The 18,483-nt window shown below is 42.2% G+C and overlaps 1 protein-coding gene across 6 annotated transcripts in view; it reads left to right on the top strand.

The window, feature by feature from the left end:
- Positions 1-18,483, top strand: part of ASTN1 (astrotactin 1) — a 291,298-nt gene that overhangs the window by 212,852 nt on the left and 59,963 nt on the right. For 2 of the 6 annotated variants that reach the window (XM_008522143.2, XM_008522136.2), the window contains exons 15-16: positions 5,296-5,400; positions 7,615-7,803. The exons of 2 other annotated variants lie outside the window; for them this stretch is intronic. In XM_008522143.2, the coding sequence (XP_008520365.1) occupies positions 5,296-5,400; positions 7,615-7,803 (294 nt within the window). The remainder of the gene's footprint in view (positions 1-5,295; positions 5,401-7,614; positions 7,804-18,483) is intronic. 2 more of the 6 variants (XM_070591356.1, XM_070591357.1) reach the window with 1 other exon arrangement.

Here is an 18,483-nt window from a genome sequence, read left to right as displayed (position 1 = left end):
TTCATATGAGGAATAAATAAATTAATATTTGTAAAGTTTTACAATAGTTCCTGACACGTAGTAAGATATATGTTTGTTAAATAAATGAATATACCAAGGAAGAAAGAAAATCTGAACATTCAAACTACCAAATAGTATTTTCCTATAGGAGGAGGAGAGAGAACAAACGAGAAAACAATTAGATGTATTTCGGTCCAGAAAGAAATCTCGTCAAAATCAGCTGCCCTCTGAGAGACCACAGAGCCACAGACACACACACTAAACTGAAGAAATTAGAATGCAGCCTCTGGACACATCAATGAAGCCTGCATCTCTAGTGTTAGGGCATCTCATTTGCTGAGAAGCATTTCCCAGGTGGGTATAAAATGCCTTCCTTGTAAAGGAGGTGTAAGATGGCACCGCAGAGCATGGCTCACACCAACCATAAACTACCTGGCTTCTGTTCAAAGAGCCGCCAGGACCTCACACACAACTTATCGTGGTGGTGAGGAGACTTTCCTGCAGTCACCAGGCCGGGCGGACACAGAGAAGTGCTGGATGCTGCCTGAAGCTCTCTTGGGAGAAGTAGGTGGATGGGTCTGAGGAACATCAGAAGAACCATGTTTGAATCTACATCTTTAGAAATAAGGAAAAGATCAAAAGCGGGGCCTCATCCACAACAGAAACGTCCTTCTTCCCTGTGCGCTTGGACCTCTCCTAGTTTGGCGTATTGGGGGCAAAAGGAGTAGAAGGATGTGCGGATGGGTCACTTCCATTTGTCACAGCCTTGAGGTAGTGAAGTCTAACATTCCTAAAACTGTAGAGGGAACTCTCTTGGCCTGCTGCTTTTCTACCGGCCTTTGTTTTTAACCTATTTTAAGAAGTGGTACCAGTTAGGCCAAGAACATATATTTCCTTTGATGTATGACGGAATCAGTCCTGTATTTTTAAAGCCCCGGTTAACTAGAAGAACTAATTAAACAGATGGTTGACCAAAGTTCCTCCATATTAACTTTCTAGTCCTTGTGACATTTTAATTGCATCTTTCCTGAGAGTCATCCAGAGAATATCATATCACGTCTCGCTATGTGCTATTATAGGTCATAATGCCCACAAACCTACAAGCTTGGAAGATTTCAGAGCTAAAGCGGTCCTCAGAATCTTCTGTATCTGCGCTTCCATGTATTTTTTTTTTTTTCATGAAAAACCAGTGCTCCACTCATAACTAGGTTCTGACTTCAAATACGTTTGGAAAGACTGTAGAATCGCCTCTCAGCAATTTGCCACACCTTAGTGTAGAACGGCTTCCCAAAAGCCCACAGGAAGGAAATCACTTTTCCTTTATTTAATCCAGCAATTCTCAAACCTTTATTTAACTAGAGAATCCTCTGACATGTAACAACTATTTTCATTTTTCAGAATTATTGGTTTGAAGAATGTACTGGAAAAATACTGATTTATGTGTTTCTTCTTGCTGATTGCTTCCCTCTTCATCAAAATAACAGTTAAGAACTCTGAGCTTCACCAGCCCTTTTGGTGTTATAAGTTGTGTGGAAATAAATGAAGACCAACCAAATGAAAAGAGACGAAGGCTATTTATTCACAGCTCGCTATAGCAAGGGAGTCAGCCACCATCACTTTAGTTTGGCAGAGGCTGAAAGGCAGGCAGAGGAGCGGGAATGCTTTAGAGAGGAGAGAAGGGAGGGCTTCAGACACGCCCTGACTGGGGGCTGTTGGCATGTAGGTGGGCGGACTAACCAGGAGTGAGGTGTTCTAGGTAGGTGATTAGGGGATATATTTAACTTTCTCTGGTTAGACCTAAGTTGAAAGCAAGAATAAAAATTACGGAAGCTGGGGCTGGCCTAGTGGCACAGCAATTAAGTTTGTACGTTCCACTTCAGCAGCCTGGCGTTCGCCGGTTCGGATCCTGGGTGTGGACCTACACACTGCTTGTCAGGCTATGCTGTGGCAGGCGTCCCACATATAGAGTAGAGGAAGATGGGCATGGATGTTAGCTCAGGGCCAGTCTTCCTCAGCAAAAAGAGGAGGATTGGAGGCAGTTGTTAGCTCAGGGCTAAGCTTCCTCAAAAAAAAAAAAATTAAGGAAGCAATCAGTCATTAATCAAATCCTGGTCATTTTGGCCCCAAAATTATCCAGTTGTTTTGGGTGATTGTTTGACTTTCTGGACTGGTTGCTAGAGACAGTAGTCTGACTTCCTACAAGTCTGACTTACATATGGTAGGCTAGCTTCTTTGGCTAGTCACTGTAGATAACAGTTTGGTTTCCTGGGCTGGTTGCTGCAGATTGTGGGTCAGAGTTCTATTTTTAGATGTGGTCTGTCCATTGTCCATTTATATTTTTAGTCTCTTAGTTGAGAAAAAGAAGAGACTCTAGAGGCAGACAAAGGAGGGAGAGGAGACTGCTGGCCACATTCATGGGCCTATTGGGGACACAATTGCTAAATCTGCGTGAAGATTTAGAGCTTCTGAACTCTTTGGAACTTCTTGAAGGTCATCCAAAGGAAATGGACTCTTGGATTTAGAACTTTTGGAGATAATACGTCCCCTTGGTATTGCAAATAAATTACACGAGAAAACTAACTTCCTTCCTTCTTTCCTTCCCTCTTTCTTTCTTTCTTTCTTTCATGTAGGTCTTTTTTGGTCACTCTTTTTTCAAGTGTAGGTAGGGAAAAAATAATTTTCTTTCTTGGGGAAATCTAGAAATATTTTGTTTGAGAAAAGAGTCATTCAGAAATGTATCCCAAATAATAATAAAATAAAATAAAAAACTAGAGCTGACTGCATGTCAAGGACACACTGAGAAAGAATCAAAGTATGCCTTTCTTTTCAACTAATGGGAAAATTATCTGTAAGTGGGCCCAGAACAACATTTCTCGAGTGCTGACAGTTATGTTACTGTTCTCCTGACTGGTGTAGCATCAGTGCCCGGTGGAATTGCTGTTCAGCAGTTAAGTAAGGCAGTTCACGTGTTCAGCTCATCCTGGGTGAATTTGGGCCACTGGCACCCCTTCCCACGCCCCGACATCCCATCTGAACTTCCCTCATTTTTTCTTTCCTCTGTTCTGAACTAAAGCCTAGGAATTTATAACACAAGCATCAATTAAGAAATGTCAGGTTCGCACAATTAGGGGTGATAAGGGAGAGGTAAGGAGGAAGAGGAGGATGACAACAGTATGGAAGCCATATGTATGTCTACGGCACTTTATCTTTTCTCGACGTACTTTTACATCCATAACTTTATTTTGCTCTGACAACCTACCTGTAAAGTAAGCAAGAGGGATACACCTGTCCCCAATTTTCAGATATGAAAACTGAAGGAAGTGGGTCCCCTAGCCCAAAGGCACACAGCTGGTTGGAATAATAGAATTGAAAAAGAAGCAAGAGGTCATCTCAGCTAAGCCTCTCACTTTACAGGTGAAACAACTGAGATCCAAAAGGTCCCCTAGCCAGATAGCCAGAGAGGAAGCTCCAGCCAGCGATGGCGGTCAGAAAGCATCCCCTGAGGTAACCTGGCCAGCCTTCGAACTCCAGCCGCCTGATTTCCTGCTCGTTTCTCTTTCCACTGGGAAACAATTCAATTAAAGCGAACGTTTTCTAGTATATTGCAAAATCTTTGTCTATTGAGCTTGCTGTTTTTTTATTAATAGACTTTTTGAAACAGCAAGCTGAAGAGCTGACGTCAGTAGAGAACGCATGTCAGCTAGAACGTTCTACAGAGCACGCACATTTGAGGCTCTAATGAAACGTGCCTTTGAGGTGTGTGACTGGAGACTTAAACTTGCAAAGTTAGAATTTCATTTGTATGCTTTTACAATTAACATCAAGGCTAAAAGCCAGAGTAGGTAGTGGTATGACTGTCATCACAAAGCTTAGTGTTAACCCTCAAAGAAGAACATTTGAAAAAGAAAAAGCGCTAAACACCTTCTCTTCGTTTAACTTACCTTTGATTGTCTGAGACAAAATTTAAGCAATTGATTCATGAAGCATCTCTCCTGACCTTTTTTCTTTTTGCCTTACCAATAATTATTCCCATGTGATTCACACAGCAATGGAAATTTGGCAATTACTCTGCTAATTTGATCAGAGTTGACAAGCAGCTAATTAATCCTGCCCACTCCTCATCCAGTTTAGGTAATAAATAAGTTGATTTAGCCTGAAGGGAGCACGGGTCAAATGGCAAGACAATTCACTATGTATGTATTACTGACCGTATATGTATACATACACAATATCTATCTACCTATGTACATATCTGTCTAAATTGACTATATATATTGCCATTACATTTGCATATATATAGACACACATATGCATATGTGCATATGTTTGCATATATATTTATTCCTATAATGGACACATATAGCAAACTTTAGGCTTACAAATGAAGCTAAAATTGGTTTTCTAGACTTAGCAAGGTGTTTTTTTCTTATTTCCTGTGGCCTAATTATTTTGTGTCTGTAGCATTTTATATTTATAGTAATGGCTAGAATTTCAACAAAGTGCCTCTCTTTCTCCGAGGTGCTCAAGCAAGAACAGCCCATTGTAGCCTCTCTAAGAGGCTACAAGGGTGCGTTTATTGAGAGGGAGCTTGGACAAGCAACTCAGAGCCTCAGTTCTCCCCTCGATAAAAGGGGGACCACAAATAAAGTGTCTATCATGGTGTCTGGCATGGGCATGGGACTCAATTCAGGGCCATCCCTGTCCCTTAATGACCTAATCACGCTGACACTGTCCCTCCTGGTAAAGAAGAAATAGCACTATCAGCTTCAGAGTAATTAAAACTTAAATGCTGAACACAAATCAGTTAAATGGGACAGAAAAATCAATGTTATCAGGTATGTGAGCTGAGTCAATTACTGCAACTATTAAAGAGAGTAAAACTGGTGTGCTACAGGAAGCCGAGAGCTTTATATGAATTTATTTAGGGAATATTATGGTAGAATGGTTAAGAACCCCAGCCCTGCCTCAGACACATCTGAACTGCATCCTGGCTATACCTGGTGGCCTAAGGCCCTTATGCAAACATCCTCTCTGAGCCTCAGTTTCCCCATTTATAAAATGCAAATAGCAACACCTATCTCACAAGAATCAAATGGCTTTCTTTATGCAAAGTGCTTAGCAAAATGTCTTGCACAGAGTAAGGGTTCAATAAATGACAGCAGTTGTTTTATGATTCCAGAAATTCTCTCCATCAAAGAATGCTGTCTCATTTTCTCGCCATTACACCCTTCACCTGGTAGACTTCGGAGTTGTGAATCAGTCGTGCACACTGAGCCCCCTCTCCTCTGTCCCTAGGGATGGTGAACTTCAGTGAGGTGTCTGGATACCCCGTGCTGCAGCACTGGAAGGTCCGGTCTGTGATGTACCACAGCAAACTCAACCAAGTGACCGTCTCGCAGGGTGAGCACAGCAGCAAGCCGTCCCTCACCCCTGCTCCAGGGGCTTGGAATTCCTTTCCAAGGGCACAAGCCTTTTATCCCATTGTTGAAGATGCAGTCTAAAACGTAGCCACTCCATGAGATACGTAACCTTTTCACCCAGAGTCACACTTAAGGGCAAATACCTGGAATCAGATCCTTTTCTAAGTAGAGATTAAATTGCAAGTTTTATCTTGGACTGTAGAAGAGATGGAAAGGGCAAGCTGGGAACTGCTGAAGATAAACACCTATTTTGTAATTTTTCCTGGGGTCACCCCATGGGTAGAGAGGATGCGCAAAAGCAGACTTTTTGAATAAATTAACAGAACAAAACTTTCCAAATGCAAAGAGCATAACTTAGAATTTCTGTACAATGAAAGAAATCAGGGAAAGAGATCAAGAAAGAGGAAGGGGAGGAGGAGAAGTAGAAAACAGCTTATGACCCTAAACAGCAAGTAAGCAAAATAGAGACAGAGTGAGGAGGGGATTTTTCTGTGTCTACAGCTAGCAAGTTAGGAGCGGTGAATTCTAAAGCTTCGGACAAATTGTTCTAAAGCGGGACAGAGAGACCCCTTGTACAAATATTCTTTAAATTTTAGTGGTAAATGCCTTGAGTCAAGATTTTCCTAGCACTTGGGCAATTCTAATGTGCAGTTTGCAAATGGGAAAATTTTGACAAATAGGGCCTTAATATAGGTACACATCTCTATTCCACCTCATCCCTTTGGACTAGGAGAACACACTCAACTCCATCCTCTGAAGCTACCTAAAGAATGTACCAGATGTGAAGTGTATGTCAAAGTCCGGCTTCTCTGTGTTAGATGGAGGGTAACTAGAGCCAGAGGATATGTTGGCACAGGATGACAGACAAGGAGAGAGCTCTTAGGGTCAGCAATAAGCAGGCAGAGCCTTAGGGCCAACAGGAGAGAGATAAAGGGTAGGGGACAGATAGAGAATTATAAAGAGAAGTGAGACATATATACTCACAAAAGATAAAGCTTCATGCACAGAGAAGGAAAATGCATCGAGGATGTAGAACGTTTCCATAGACACAAAGGGCCTCAGAACTTTTTTTTTGACATGAAGTTATGCTGGGCAAGAAGGGATTGAGATGGGGATCTTACTGAAGGAAACTCTCCTGGTGCAGAAAACACCTGGAAAGAACTAGGCTGCTCTGCGTTTTAGAAAAACATGGCAGTACAGACTCGAACCTGTTCGCAAGCTCATTTTGCACAGGTGCTGTGCCTATCAGGGGTTAGCAATGGGCTATCTCTGTTGCCTCATGCCTTTCAAAGCCACACGTGGTATCACGGGTCGTGTAGACTTCTGCGCTTGGGGTCTCATGTGTGGGCCAGGCTCTGCCTGGTCCTGACAGGACACAGGTGTGTAGAAAGGAAGGCCATATACAGCTGGCCTGGTTCACCAGGTATTGAATTTGGAAAATTTGCCATGGGCTATCCTTCCAACAAGTAGAATTTTCTTAAACAGGGAAAGCAAATCCAAAGAGCTTTGGCTGGAGAGGAGAGCGAGGAGGCAAATAGATCCTTTCCTCCATTCGCCATTTCCCAATCCTTATACTTTGGATTTTCTGAAATAAATATAAGCAGTGTATTAGTGACTTCTTGCCTTTCTTCTTTCATTATCTTCTCATTATCAATTTCTATGTTTGTAGGCAATATTCTACAAACGTTTTTGGTTAGGATACATTTTACACCATGACCTTGTACATACAGTACTCCCATATACACACGACAGAAGTTTTATGAAGTGATAACTTCATCGTACGATGTCAAATGTTCTCTGCCGGTATTTGTGTTTCTATTTCAGACTATGCTATTCTTTTTCATTTTTTTTTTCAAATGCTATATTTGAGCTCACAAATTGACTTAATGTCATGACTTGTGACTTGGGAAAAAAAAATATTTACTTAAGCAGAGGGCGTGGTGGATACTTGGCAGTGTACTGTGTAACTTGGACGCAGTTAACAACATAACCAACTGGCTTGAAGAGATTTTCACTTAGGAACCGAAACGTGGGATTTAGCTAAATGGAAATATTCACCTGACTGTTGCAGCCAGCTTTCCAGCATCACTTTGGGACACATAGGCACTCCCACATTTGAGGCTGAGTGGCCTCGGAATCCAGGTACCCACATTGTGAGTCCTCATTCTTGCTCTTGGGTGATGTTTCTCCATAGCCCTCAGCAATGCTCTCCACTCCCTGGATGGGGCTACATCGCGTGGGGATTTTGTGGCCTTGTTGGACCAGTTTGGCAACCATTACATCCAGGAAGCTATCTACGGCTTTGAGGAGTCCTGCTCCATCTGGTACCCAAACAAACAGGTCCAGCGGCGACTGTGGCTGGAATATGAAGACATCAGCAAAGGTGAGTGACATGCTCATCAGCAAATTCTACACCCCATGCAAGTACTGGCTGCATAGGTACAATCCATAGGACCAAACTTAAGGAGTTTGTAGGCAAAGAACTAATTCAGTTGTTGCCTCAATGCTCTGTGCCCATCCTTAAAATTGGCAAGATTTGCTTGCTAAACCAAATCTCAAAATTAGAGTATTTGGGGAAACTTTAGATGCAGGATGGGGTCTAAACTGTATGGTCATTGTGTTAGTTATCATAGAGAGGGTCCTCCAGAGGTTTTTACCGGTCACCATACATTCTGCTATGATAGCAAGGGAAAATATTAGACTGTTCTCATGGCATAGGGGAGAATGAGGAGAGAGTGTCACAGTCTCCCCACTACTTCCTGCCCCCAGCACCCCCAGCCTATGCTGACTGGCAACCCCATACAATAACTACATAGTAAACCCCGTCTCACTCCATCCTGCCCTGACTTTACGCCCATTTTTCCTCCTGATTTATGTTATGAGGAAATCTCCATTGGCCCAAGTGTTTATACAGCTCTGGATAACAGCCTCACAAATAAATCCTTGTCCACTGTTTGATGACAAGTTAGTATTCAATCCAAGTAAGTATAAGACATTTGAATTTTTCAAACTTTCTGAATTTACCTTCTGATATAGGATGAGTACTGGCTGGGAAATTTGTATTCTGATCAACCAAGACTGGTTTAGAATTGCCATTCATGGAATTTCTTCTCCTGAGCTTATGCTCACGGCCAGCATTCTGATGAGACTAAGTCATGGATGTGTGAGTTGCTAAAGGGCAAGTGATGAAATTAGCACAATGAAAACTCGAGAAGTAGGTCATCCCAAGATTTAATGACCAAGAGTCCCTCGGAGTCTAGGGACCCTCTCCTGTCAGTAGTGCTGCATTGGGGAACAATGTGCCCTCCTGTCTGAGAGGCTTTTGGTTCTTTGAGCTCTGCACAAATTCCTGCTTTGTCTTGCTCAAGAGGTAGCAGAGGCATGAGAGCCTCTCTTCTGGCTGGGCATTTTCTTCCAGAAGAAGCAAGAAGCTTGTGTCTGGGCTGCAGTTGCTACAGGATTTCCCCCCAAGCCCTGATTCCTCTAAACTCAAAGACATACCCACAGGTTTCTGGTATCTCTTCAAACTCCAGCATCTTAAAATTGTTCTGATTCCAATTTGCCAAGAAAGGACTGTAATGTAAGCAAATGTAGATAAGAGCAGTCCCAGCTGGCAAAGCTTTCTTATGTTTCCATGCCAGAGCCTGGTGACTGAACCAAAGGGCTAAATCCTCCTCTCTTTCTGTTGGCCACTGGTTCAAGGATTGCCAGGCCCTGGGACTGCTGGGAGAGGAGAGTCTGACCTTCCCCGGAACTCCTGGTTCTACCCATTGCTTCTTTCCTGAGCACTGCAGTCTCCTGAAGATTAAACACTGAGCCCAGGAGGGAAATTTGTCCATGGCCTTGGCCCTGTGCCCTATCCCTCTTGATCTCAAGCCATTCTTGTCACTCAGGAGCTAGTATTGTCATAGTCTGACTGTTGACTTTAGATCTTATAAATATGATGTACACAACCCATTTCTTGTTATTGAGCTTAAAAGATATTCACACATTTTGGTATGTCTATTTTGATCTCCCTCAGTTGTCCATGGATACCATCCCCCACTCCTGAGTCTCACCTCTACATCATAGGGTTTATCTTTCTTATTATTTAGTCCAATTCTTACTCTTAAATATTTTTCTCCTCCTTAGCTACTAATTTCCTTTTATTCCAAAAGCCTGCATGGAGGCATTCTGCTGATTAATTATAAGGGCATAAGACAAAGGAAGATTTTTTTCCACTCTTCTGCACTCTGAGAGGATTGGTCCAAAATGGGATTTATACAGTAGTGGTGACAAGTGTTCTGGGAGGACTATACCTACCATGACATAAAAGTGACACCTTTTTGACTTAAGTCCTTTGATTATATGTTCTTGCCTGTTCTAACTTTAAAAACCTTCCTATGGTGAAAAGAGTTTCTCTGTTCTTTACTTTTGTACCTATGATCCGATACCTAAAATTGCTTATGCATTGAATGGAAAAGAGGCTGCTCAGGGGTGAAATGAAATGGAATGGAAAGAGCACAGGACTTAGGGTGGGGATGCTAGAATCAGCCAGGTGACTTTTGTTTAGTGCATTAACTATCGGGTCCTCACCTGTTATGCCCTCTGTGGTCCCTTCCAGCTCTGATGGTTTATGGACCCTATGAGTCCCTTTTATGTGAGAAGCTTTCTCAGCTCAGGCATTTGAGTAAAGATTTTCCTCTTCCCTCTGCAAATCCCGATGAAACATCTCAAAGGTAGATTTCATACCTTATCCAAATTTAAACTCCCAGAGTCTAACACGAAGCCAGCACACGGAAAGCCTTCAGCAGTTGTTTACTGTTGTTGTGGCTGCCATTGTCGTTAGCCACAGTGGTGGTAGCGGTGGTGGTGGCCGTAGGAACAGTGGTGAAAGGCCTTCTGCTGTGATGATTTCCCCTGTGGGTTTTATTACAAACATGTAACATGCTTTCGTTATGCCTGACTGATGAAAACTCGGATTTTCGGCCACATTTTCAGAAGGCAGCCTTCCCCTCAACAGGCACTTAATTGTCACACTACTACTCTGTGGTTTGGCCATACGAATATTTAGGAACACCTGTCTCACTGGAGCCTGTGAGAAATATACTTCCATTTCCTATTGTCTAAGATTAGCCTATCTTAGTTTTTTTTCAGAGCAAATAAAGACTATCAGAATTGGAATTTCCCAGCCTCCCCTCCCTGCACTTCTAAACTTACTCATATCTTCTCTGATCCTCCTCTGCCCTCACGCCTCAGAAAATGTAACCCGTTCCTCCTCTTCAGGCTAACCTCTCCCCCTGTATACCTGCTCCTCTCCCCCCCTGCTTCCTCCACACCTCACTCATTCAGTACTCTTCCTTTTTAATCTTTCCAACCTCTTCAGTCCCTGAGTTATCCCTTCCCCAACCCTACATCTCCCCCCAAATAATGTTTTTATAAACGTGTCACTCTTTTACCACTGTTTCTTTTCAACGTATCACCGTCAAACTTCTTGAACGAGTAGTTTGTTCATCTTCTCTCTACTTCCTTTACTTCCTTTCACTCTTTAAATGATTGCTTTCAACCACTTCACTCCACAGAAACAGCTCTGGAGAAAGAAACAGAGCTTCCTAATCAGAGGCTCACTTTTCTCTTCTATGACTATTTATCTATCTCAGCTGAAGAATTTGTCCCTTCTGACCAGGTCTGCCTTCCTGAAACTTCTCGCATCCCTTGGTGTCCCTGACGCTATTCTGGCCAGATTGTCTTCATAAATCTTTGACCTTTATTTCTCATTCTTCTTTGCCCCTACTCCTCTAAAGAAATCATTTATATTTTGGTCATTTTTCAGGATTTCATCCTTAAGGCTCCTCTCTTCTTCACTGTTGCTGGATGATTCTCTTCTGTATCTACCTCAACCCACATCTCTAATCCTTCTTTTTTCCTGAGATTCAAAACCTCATTTGCCCTTGAGTGTGTAGCACTTTTACCTGGATATCCTACAGGCACCTCAGTGATTAACATCTCTCTTCTCTGTAGCCACTAATAGATTCGTGAACTACATTATGTGTCAAAATATAAAGTGAAGAGTCTTTCTTAATGCTTGTTCCACCTCTGCATTCAACCGCTTGCAAACTTCTGTTCTTTTTACCACCTAACTATTTCTTCAACAGGTGTCTTCTGTCCATTTCTCAAAACTGTATGAGCTGACAGTATCAGCTCTCATAAGAAGTATTGAAATAGCATCCTCATGTGTCTCCTTTTCTTCAGTTTTCTGCCACTCTAGTCCCTTCTATGTTTCACCATCTATTATCGTTTTTAAATGTCACTTAATAACGTGACTCCAGCTTGAAGCCCTTCACTAACTCCCTACTGCCTTCTCAGCATAAACATGACTTCATTCCCTGTGTTAGTTTCCTATGGCTGCTATAAAATATTACCACAAACTTGGTGGCTCACAACAACGTAAGTTCATTCCCTGACAGTCCTGGGGGCCAGAAATCCAAAATCAGTTTCAGTGGGCTAAATTCAAGGTATCAGCAGAGGTGGTTCCTCCCGGAGGCTCTAGAGGAGAAGCACTTGCCTTGCCTTTTCCAGCTTCTAGGGCCAGCCTGTACTCCTTGGCTTGTGGCCCCGTCCTCCATCTTCAAAATGCATCACTCCTATCTCTGAGTCACACGGCCTTCTCTCTGACTCTTCCTCCCTCCTCTTAGAAAGATCCTTTTGATTACATTGGGCTTACCCAGACCCTCCAGGATAGTCTCCCCATCTCAAGAGTCTTAATTTAAGCATATCTGCAAAATCCCTTTTGCCGTTCACAGGTAGCATTCACAGGTTCTGAAGATTAGGACCTGGGAGCCATTATTCAGCCTGCCACATCCTCTGTCCTCTCTAGCTGCTGCATCACTGACCACTCCCTGCCCCAAGCATCCTCCACTCCAGTGATACAAGGCTACTTGCTACCAATCCCAAACCCTAGCATTTGCTTCCAAACAGTTTTAAGGTCTCAGAGACGGCTTCCCTGCCCCTTCAAGGCCATAGATATGCCCCATAAAGTCTCCAAAACTACTCTGTCTCACTGAGAAATTTTCTCTTGGGTCCCTCTCTTGCCCTCCTCTTGGAACTTTCTATCTTTCTCCTTTCCCTGGTGTCTGTTCAGTTACCTAATTTTTGGGAGGGTCTTCCTCACTTTTCAGGCCCTTAGGATCCGCAAATTAACCTTCCTGGCTATAATTTCTGCTTCTTGTTTGCATTTTTTTTTTTTCCTGAGAAAGATTAGCCCTGAGCTAACATACACCAATCATCCTCTTTTTTTCCTGAGGAAGACTGGCCCTGAGCTAACATTCATGCCCATCTTCCTCTACTTTATATGTGGGATGCCTACCACAGCATGGCTTGCCACGTGGTGCCATGTCTGCACCCGGGATCCAAACCGGTGAACCCCGGGCTGCCGAAGCGGAACATGCGCACTTAACTGCTGCACCACCAGGCCGGCCCCTTGTTTGCATTTTTTAATTGCCTCCTTCAACTCTATAAATTGCCATATGTAATTAAATGATACCCCATCTCAGTGTCAGGCCCCAACTTTGGTCCAGAATCAAGGTTCGCACTGGTTTGGAGGAGGGCGCTGAGCTTTGTCCACAGGCCTGAGCATTTGCGCATGCGCTGCCTGTCTGCCCTTGTCGTCTGTTCCTCCTCCGTTCTACCATCTCCCACTTCCTAATCTTCAAGAGCCAGCTCCAATGTTGCCACTCCCACCAAGCCTTCCCTGATGCTCTAGGCAGAGTTCCTTGCTTCCTGTTTTGTGCTCTCATAGCTCCTCATACGTGTCCTTTGGCGGCACACTTCACATTTCCCTGTATTGTCATTTCCCTGTACAACTGTCTCCCATGATAGTAGACTTGACAGCACTTCCATATTTCTCTTCTTTTTTTTAATTTAAAAAGTTTATTTATTTAAAAAATTCAATATGTATAAAACAGAATGAAGTGAAAAATAAATCTTCCTCCCACCATTATTTCCCAGTAATTCAGTTCTACTCCCCAGAGGCCACCAGGCCACCAGTGCACCAGTTTACTGTCCTTCCACCCAGAGATAGTCTGTTCCCAGCCATGTGGAGGTGAACAAAGCAAGTTGCAAAAGAGTAGATATAGTAGGGTCTTGTCTGTTTAAAAAATTTTGCATTTAAATATATGTGTATACACATATATAAAAATAGATGTATAATCTTTTAGCCTCTCTCTCACTATGTGTGTATATTTATATATGTGTGTGTATATAGTATATATATACATAGTATATATATACATAGTATATACAGAGAGAAATGTGTATATAATCTCAAGATAGCTCCATACATATATAAATGAACAAATTATTTGATTGTTCTAAGATAGAGATGTGGGGTAGGGACTTTTATTTTTTGTACTAAAAACTTCCATATTGCTTTTCCCACAAGAAGCATGTGCCACTTTTACAATAAAACTCTTAACACATTGAAAAATATATCCTGAAAAGTTTGTGTTACCTTGAGTGAAGACTTATAAAGTTAACTGAAAAAAACAGAATGCACAATTGTATCTACAGAGAGCTGAACTTCAAATAGAATTCTGGAAGGAAGTACAGAGCAATATGACCATTTCTTGCTAATCTTTGGGTCTTCCTCGCTGACACAGTGCCTGGCATATAATGAGCACCCACTGTTTGTTGAAGGAATGAATCCTTTATTTTGTCCTTGCTTCAGAAGAAACCCATAAAGAGCTATAGATCTGTAGATTCCAGAGAAGTGTCCAAAAAAATTGAACCTTCTTCAAATAAGAACTTCCAAGGGCTTAATTTTAATCCTCCACCTGACACACTAAGCAGAGCACATTTTTCTTTTTGATGCTCCGTTCAGGAGTGGATCTCCTCGGGTCTTTCTTCCTTCCCTTTTCCAATATCGCTTTCGCTGTTACTTTAGATCTGACCTTTGCCATTGCCTTTCTTTTCTTGCCATTGCTTTTGGTGCACAGCAGTGGGGTTATCTGGGTTGACAGTCGGCAATAGCAAGCTCTTCCTTTCCACTGCACATTTTATTCCATAGTCCACTGTTTTTTGTTTTTTTCTAGCTGGTTGTTTCCTTTCCATGGGGAAAGCTAAGAAGAATAGCTTCCTCTTCTTCCAAAACACAGCTGAGAGTTTTTCCCTTAAGATGACCCTCTGGCTCTGAGAGGTCTTAAATCAGATTAATCTGAGTCAAAGAAAGAAGTAACTCACCTCCACAGCATTGTGTTTCTACCTCACAGGATGCCATGTCTTCCACTTTCCATCAGTTTGGTTTTGGGTGGATACAGTCCAAGACAGACTCAGTTGGTCCCTCTCCCCAGGATAGCGAACAGATCTTTGCTATCGCTGAACCAAAACCAGTAGCTGGACCAGCAGTCAGCCTTCTGACCCTGGTCTGTGGGTGCTGGTCAGCAGAGTCCCCAGTCTTGTGTATCTGATGCTGGTGCAGTTTGTACGCTAACTTGCATAATTGTGGTACGTGGCATAAAAATCTGATTAAGTTAAGGACACAACATAGAAATCGAATGAAGAGTGATAACTTAAGTTTCTATAATGCTTCATGGTTTACACCCCTAGGGTTGCAAACCAGTTCCAAAGTCTCTTTTTATGCACATTTACAATAACGAAGTTAGCTCTCAAGTGGCAAAGTAATTATGGCATATAGCTATTTTCTTTAAATGATTAATTAATTCATTCAACAAACGTTTGCTGAGGGCCTGCTGCATGCAAAGCCCTGTAGCGAGCAGAGATGGGGTTTAGAGGAGACAGCTGTTCTATGGCGTTCCCAGGCACACAGGCCTGATGAAGGTGTTGCTGAGGCTGAGCCTGCTGCTATCATAAACAGAGGCTTCGAAGAGGATCTAAGCTTTCCTAAACATATGTGTGAGGATTTAATTTGAGTCTTCAAGTCCCAGAGGAAACTGGATCTGGAGGTTGAGGGAGGAAGTTCCTATGAATAATATTACCAAACAGCATGTTACATAGCCTTTCTCAGCTAATCCTCAAACGTACATATCACTTAAGTCTTACCCTCCCCATTTTATAGATAAGGAAATAAAGTCTCAGAAAGCTTAACTATCTTGCATATGTCACACAACTAGTAAGTGGCAGAGCCACGATAAGAAGAACACTTTCACCCACTGAGATATTCTGTGAATGGCTGCATGCTGTTTAGCTTGCCAGTGGCGTAAGAGATTAAGATAGGAAGGTTAGTGGACAAAATGGAGGTGGGGTTAAGACATAACTGAAGCCAGACTGCTGGTCTAAGGTGAACGCAACAGGGCCAGATGTCAACCTCGTGGCAGATCCACTGCCTTGCACTTTGAGGTTTCTGAATTTTTTATTGTTTCTGTGGGATTTTTTTTTTTTTGGCCGTGATGTATGATGACGACACAGTTACTGGGGTAGTTTTTGCTTTCTTGTGCAGCTGTGCTTCTCAAAATTTAATGTGCCTTTTTATCACCTGGGATCTTGTTAACAGGGAGATTTCGAGTCAGTAAGTCTGGGCGGGGCCTGAGATTCTGCAGGTCTAACAAGCTCTCAGATGACACCAAAGCTGTGAGTCCAAGGACCACATTCTGAATAGCAAGGCTGTGTACTTTTCTCAAAGACCAACAGGGAGCAGGCGCCCTCATTGTCCCTATTCACCCTGTCCAATCCAGGAAGTTCAACACTGGAGCCATGGCATGGTGGCCTCCACAGGTCTGTCCTGGTGTCATCTCCACAGAGGAGTGTCACAGACAAGAGGACCAGCCTGTATGATTTTCACTTGGATCGGGACTTTTCTCTGATTAAGCCATTGATCATTAAGCTTGTGTGCAGAATTGAGCAGTCTTAAGCCGCTTGACACTGAAAGGAATTGGAAACATGCCAACAATCAGGATTAAAGGCTACAAGGTGATTTGTTTAAGGCTTTGTACGGTAGGCAACACTGTCCTCATCTTGCTATCTCAAGCATTCTTTCTAGATTTTTAGAAATAGTATTCAAGAGGTCCCCATTTTTTCCCTCTAGAAACCACAGATTGTTACGGAGTTTCATATTTTAACCAGGCTAGCGTTTTAGTTGATGGGGCAATTCTGGTGGTGACGTCAAACTCCTTTCATATAATTATGGGCTTGACAATAGTAACATATTGTCCATAACAATTTAGTAGTTAATTTTATGGTATCCTCTACTCCAAATATGTAAGCTTTGTCTTCACAACTTGATTGATTGCTTCCCAGGAGTGGGCTTATTCATTCATTTATTCAACACCTTCTGTATTTAAGCATCAGTCCAGGCACTGGGCATGGAATGGGGAATGACATAGAGAAGTTTCCTATTTTTATGGAGCTCATACCTTAGTGAAGAGGGACAGAAAGTGGCAAGTAACAAATGAAAACAATAATTCTGGATAATGATAGGTACTAGAAAGAAACTAAAAGCAGGTGTTGTAATGGAGGTTGGGGAGCTGATTAAGATGGCATGTACAGAGAAGGCCTCAGTGATGGTGATGAGGGGATGAGTTTGAGCTGAGACCCAAAAGACAAGAAGGAGCTGACCATGCAAAGATTTGGGGGCAGAACAATCCAGGTAGAGGAAATAGCAAACATAAAGGCTTTGTAATTTTTTTTTGGAATTCGCATAGCTTCAAGCATAATGTGGGGCATACAGAAGTTACTCGATAAATATCAAACTGATAACCAACATGACTGTGGAGAACACAGAAGCCTGATTTCTCTGATGGGATATGAGGAGAAGAAACTCTACTTCTGGCCAAACTTGTTCCATTGCCCAGATTCAGCAAGCTAAGAAGGACTTATTTGTTTAGCCCATCCTCTTTTATCCAACATGTAGATCAATGCTCTAGTGGGCTGGCCATGATAACATAGACCCAAGAGAAATAAGCATATGGCTACAGGCTTAATAGTACAATACATATATCTACCAGGACTTTTGTCTTGATCTTAAGTTATGGGCTCCATCCCACAACTAACAGTTTATCTTTGCAAAAAATATGTTGGGAAAAAAAATTACAAGATAAATGTTGATGCAAGGAGAGAGTCTACATCAAATGTGACAATCTGAACTTGACATCACTTGGGTTTTTCACATCTTTGGGGATGAGTGCCTTGGGTCTTAAGCAGTAATATGTCTATATTGCCCATCTTACTATAAGGCAGCGTGTTGAGGGAAGGAGCAGTAGAAGAGGAGTCAAGATACCTGGGTTCTTGGTCTCAGTTGAGCCATTGGCCAGCCAGGTGACCTTGGGTAAATTACTTAACCCTCTTCAAAATAATTTTCTCATGTGTATAATATGCTTGAATTAGATGATATTTAGAATTTCTTCTCCTTCTCATGTTCTGTGACTCTATATACTCAGCAAATGATTTCTACTTCTGATAACAGAATGCAACATTCAATAACGCCTGGCTCAAGCCTGAATAGGTTAACTCAACTGACGTTGCAATGGAAGGAGTTCAATGTAGTTGTTTGTATCAAGGATTTAAAGTCAGACAGATATGCATCAAAATTTTTATTAATTGTGGCTCTTGAGAAGATTCCTTAATGGCTGTGAGACTCAGTTCCATGTCTGTAAAATAGAGCTATTAATAGCTATCTTCCCAGTAAGGATTATGTAAGGATTGAATACAATACTACATAGAAAGTACAATGTCTAGCATTTGGTAAGTGTTCAAAGCGTTGTGACTCATATTATTATTACTATTATTATTAGCATTATTGTAATGAAATTTGCAGTTCAGCTCACTGTTTTTGAACAAAATAGGAACTAATAAAAATTTTAAGGAGATATCAGTAAAACTTGCCCGGGGTAAATTTGCTCTTCACAGAAACACTGACGTATATTTTAAAGAAGTCACAAATGCCTACAAACCAGGCTAATGTAACAGGGGGGGTCAAACCTCCATTCTAAAAATCAGGATCAGCATCACATCTTTTGGCAACAATTTTCAGTCCCAGTTGCAGCCCCTTTCCTGGGAAAAGACCCGGAAATAAGTGCAACTTCCCCCTCCCATATGAGAGGGATTTTTTGGGGGGAGGGGGCGGTTGGGGGAG

This window comes from Equus przewalskii, chromosome 23 (assembly GCF_037783145.1).
Source record: "Equus przewalskii isolate Varuska chromosome 23, EquPr2, whole genome shotgun sequence".
In the NCBI taxonomy this organism is placed as follows: Eukaryota; Metazoa; Chordata; class Mammalia; order Perissodactyla; family Equidae; genus Equus; species Equus przewalskii.
Note: the sequence above shows the minus strand (reverse complement) of the source record. Positions and strands in the feature narration are given on the sequence as shown.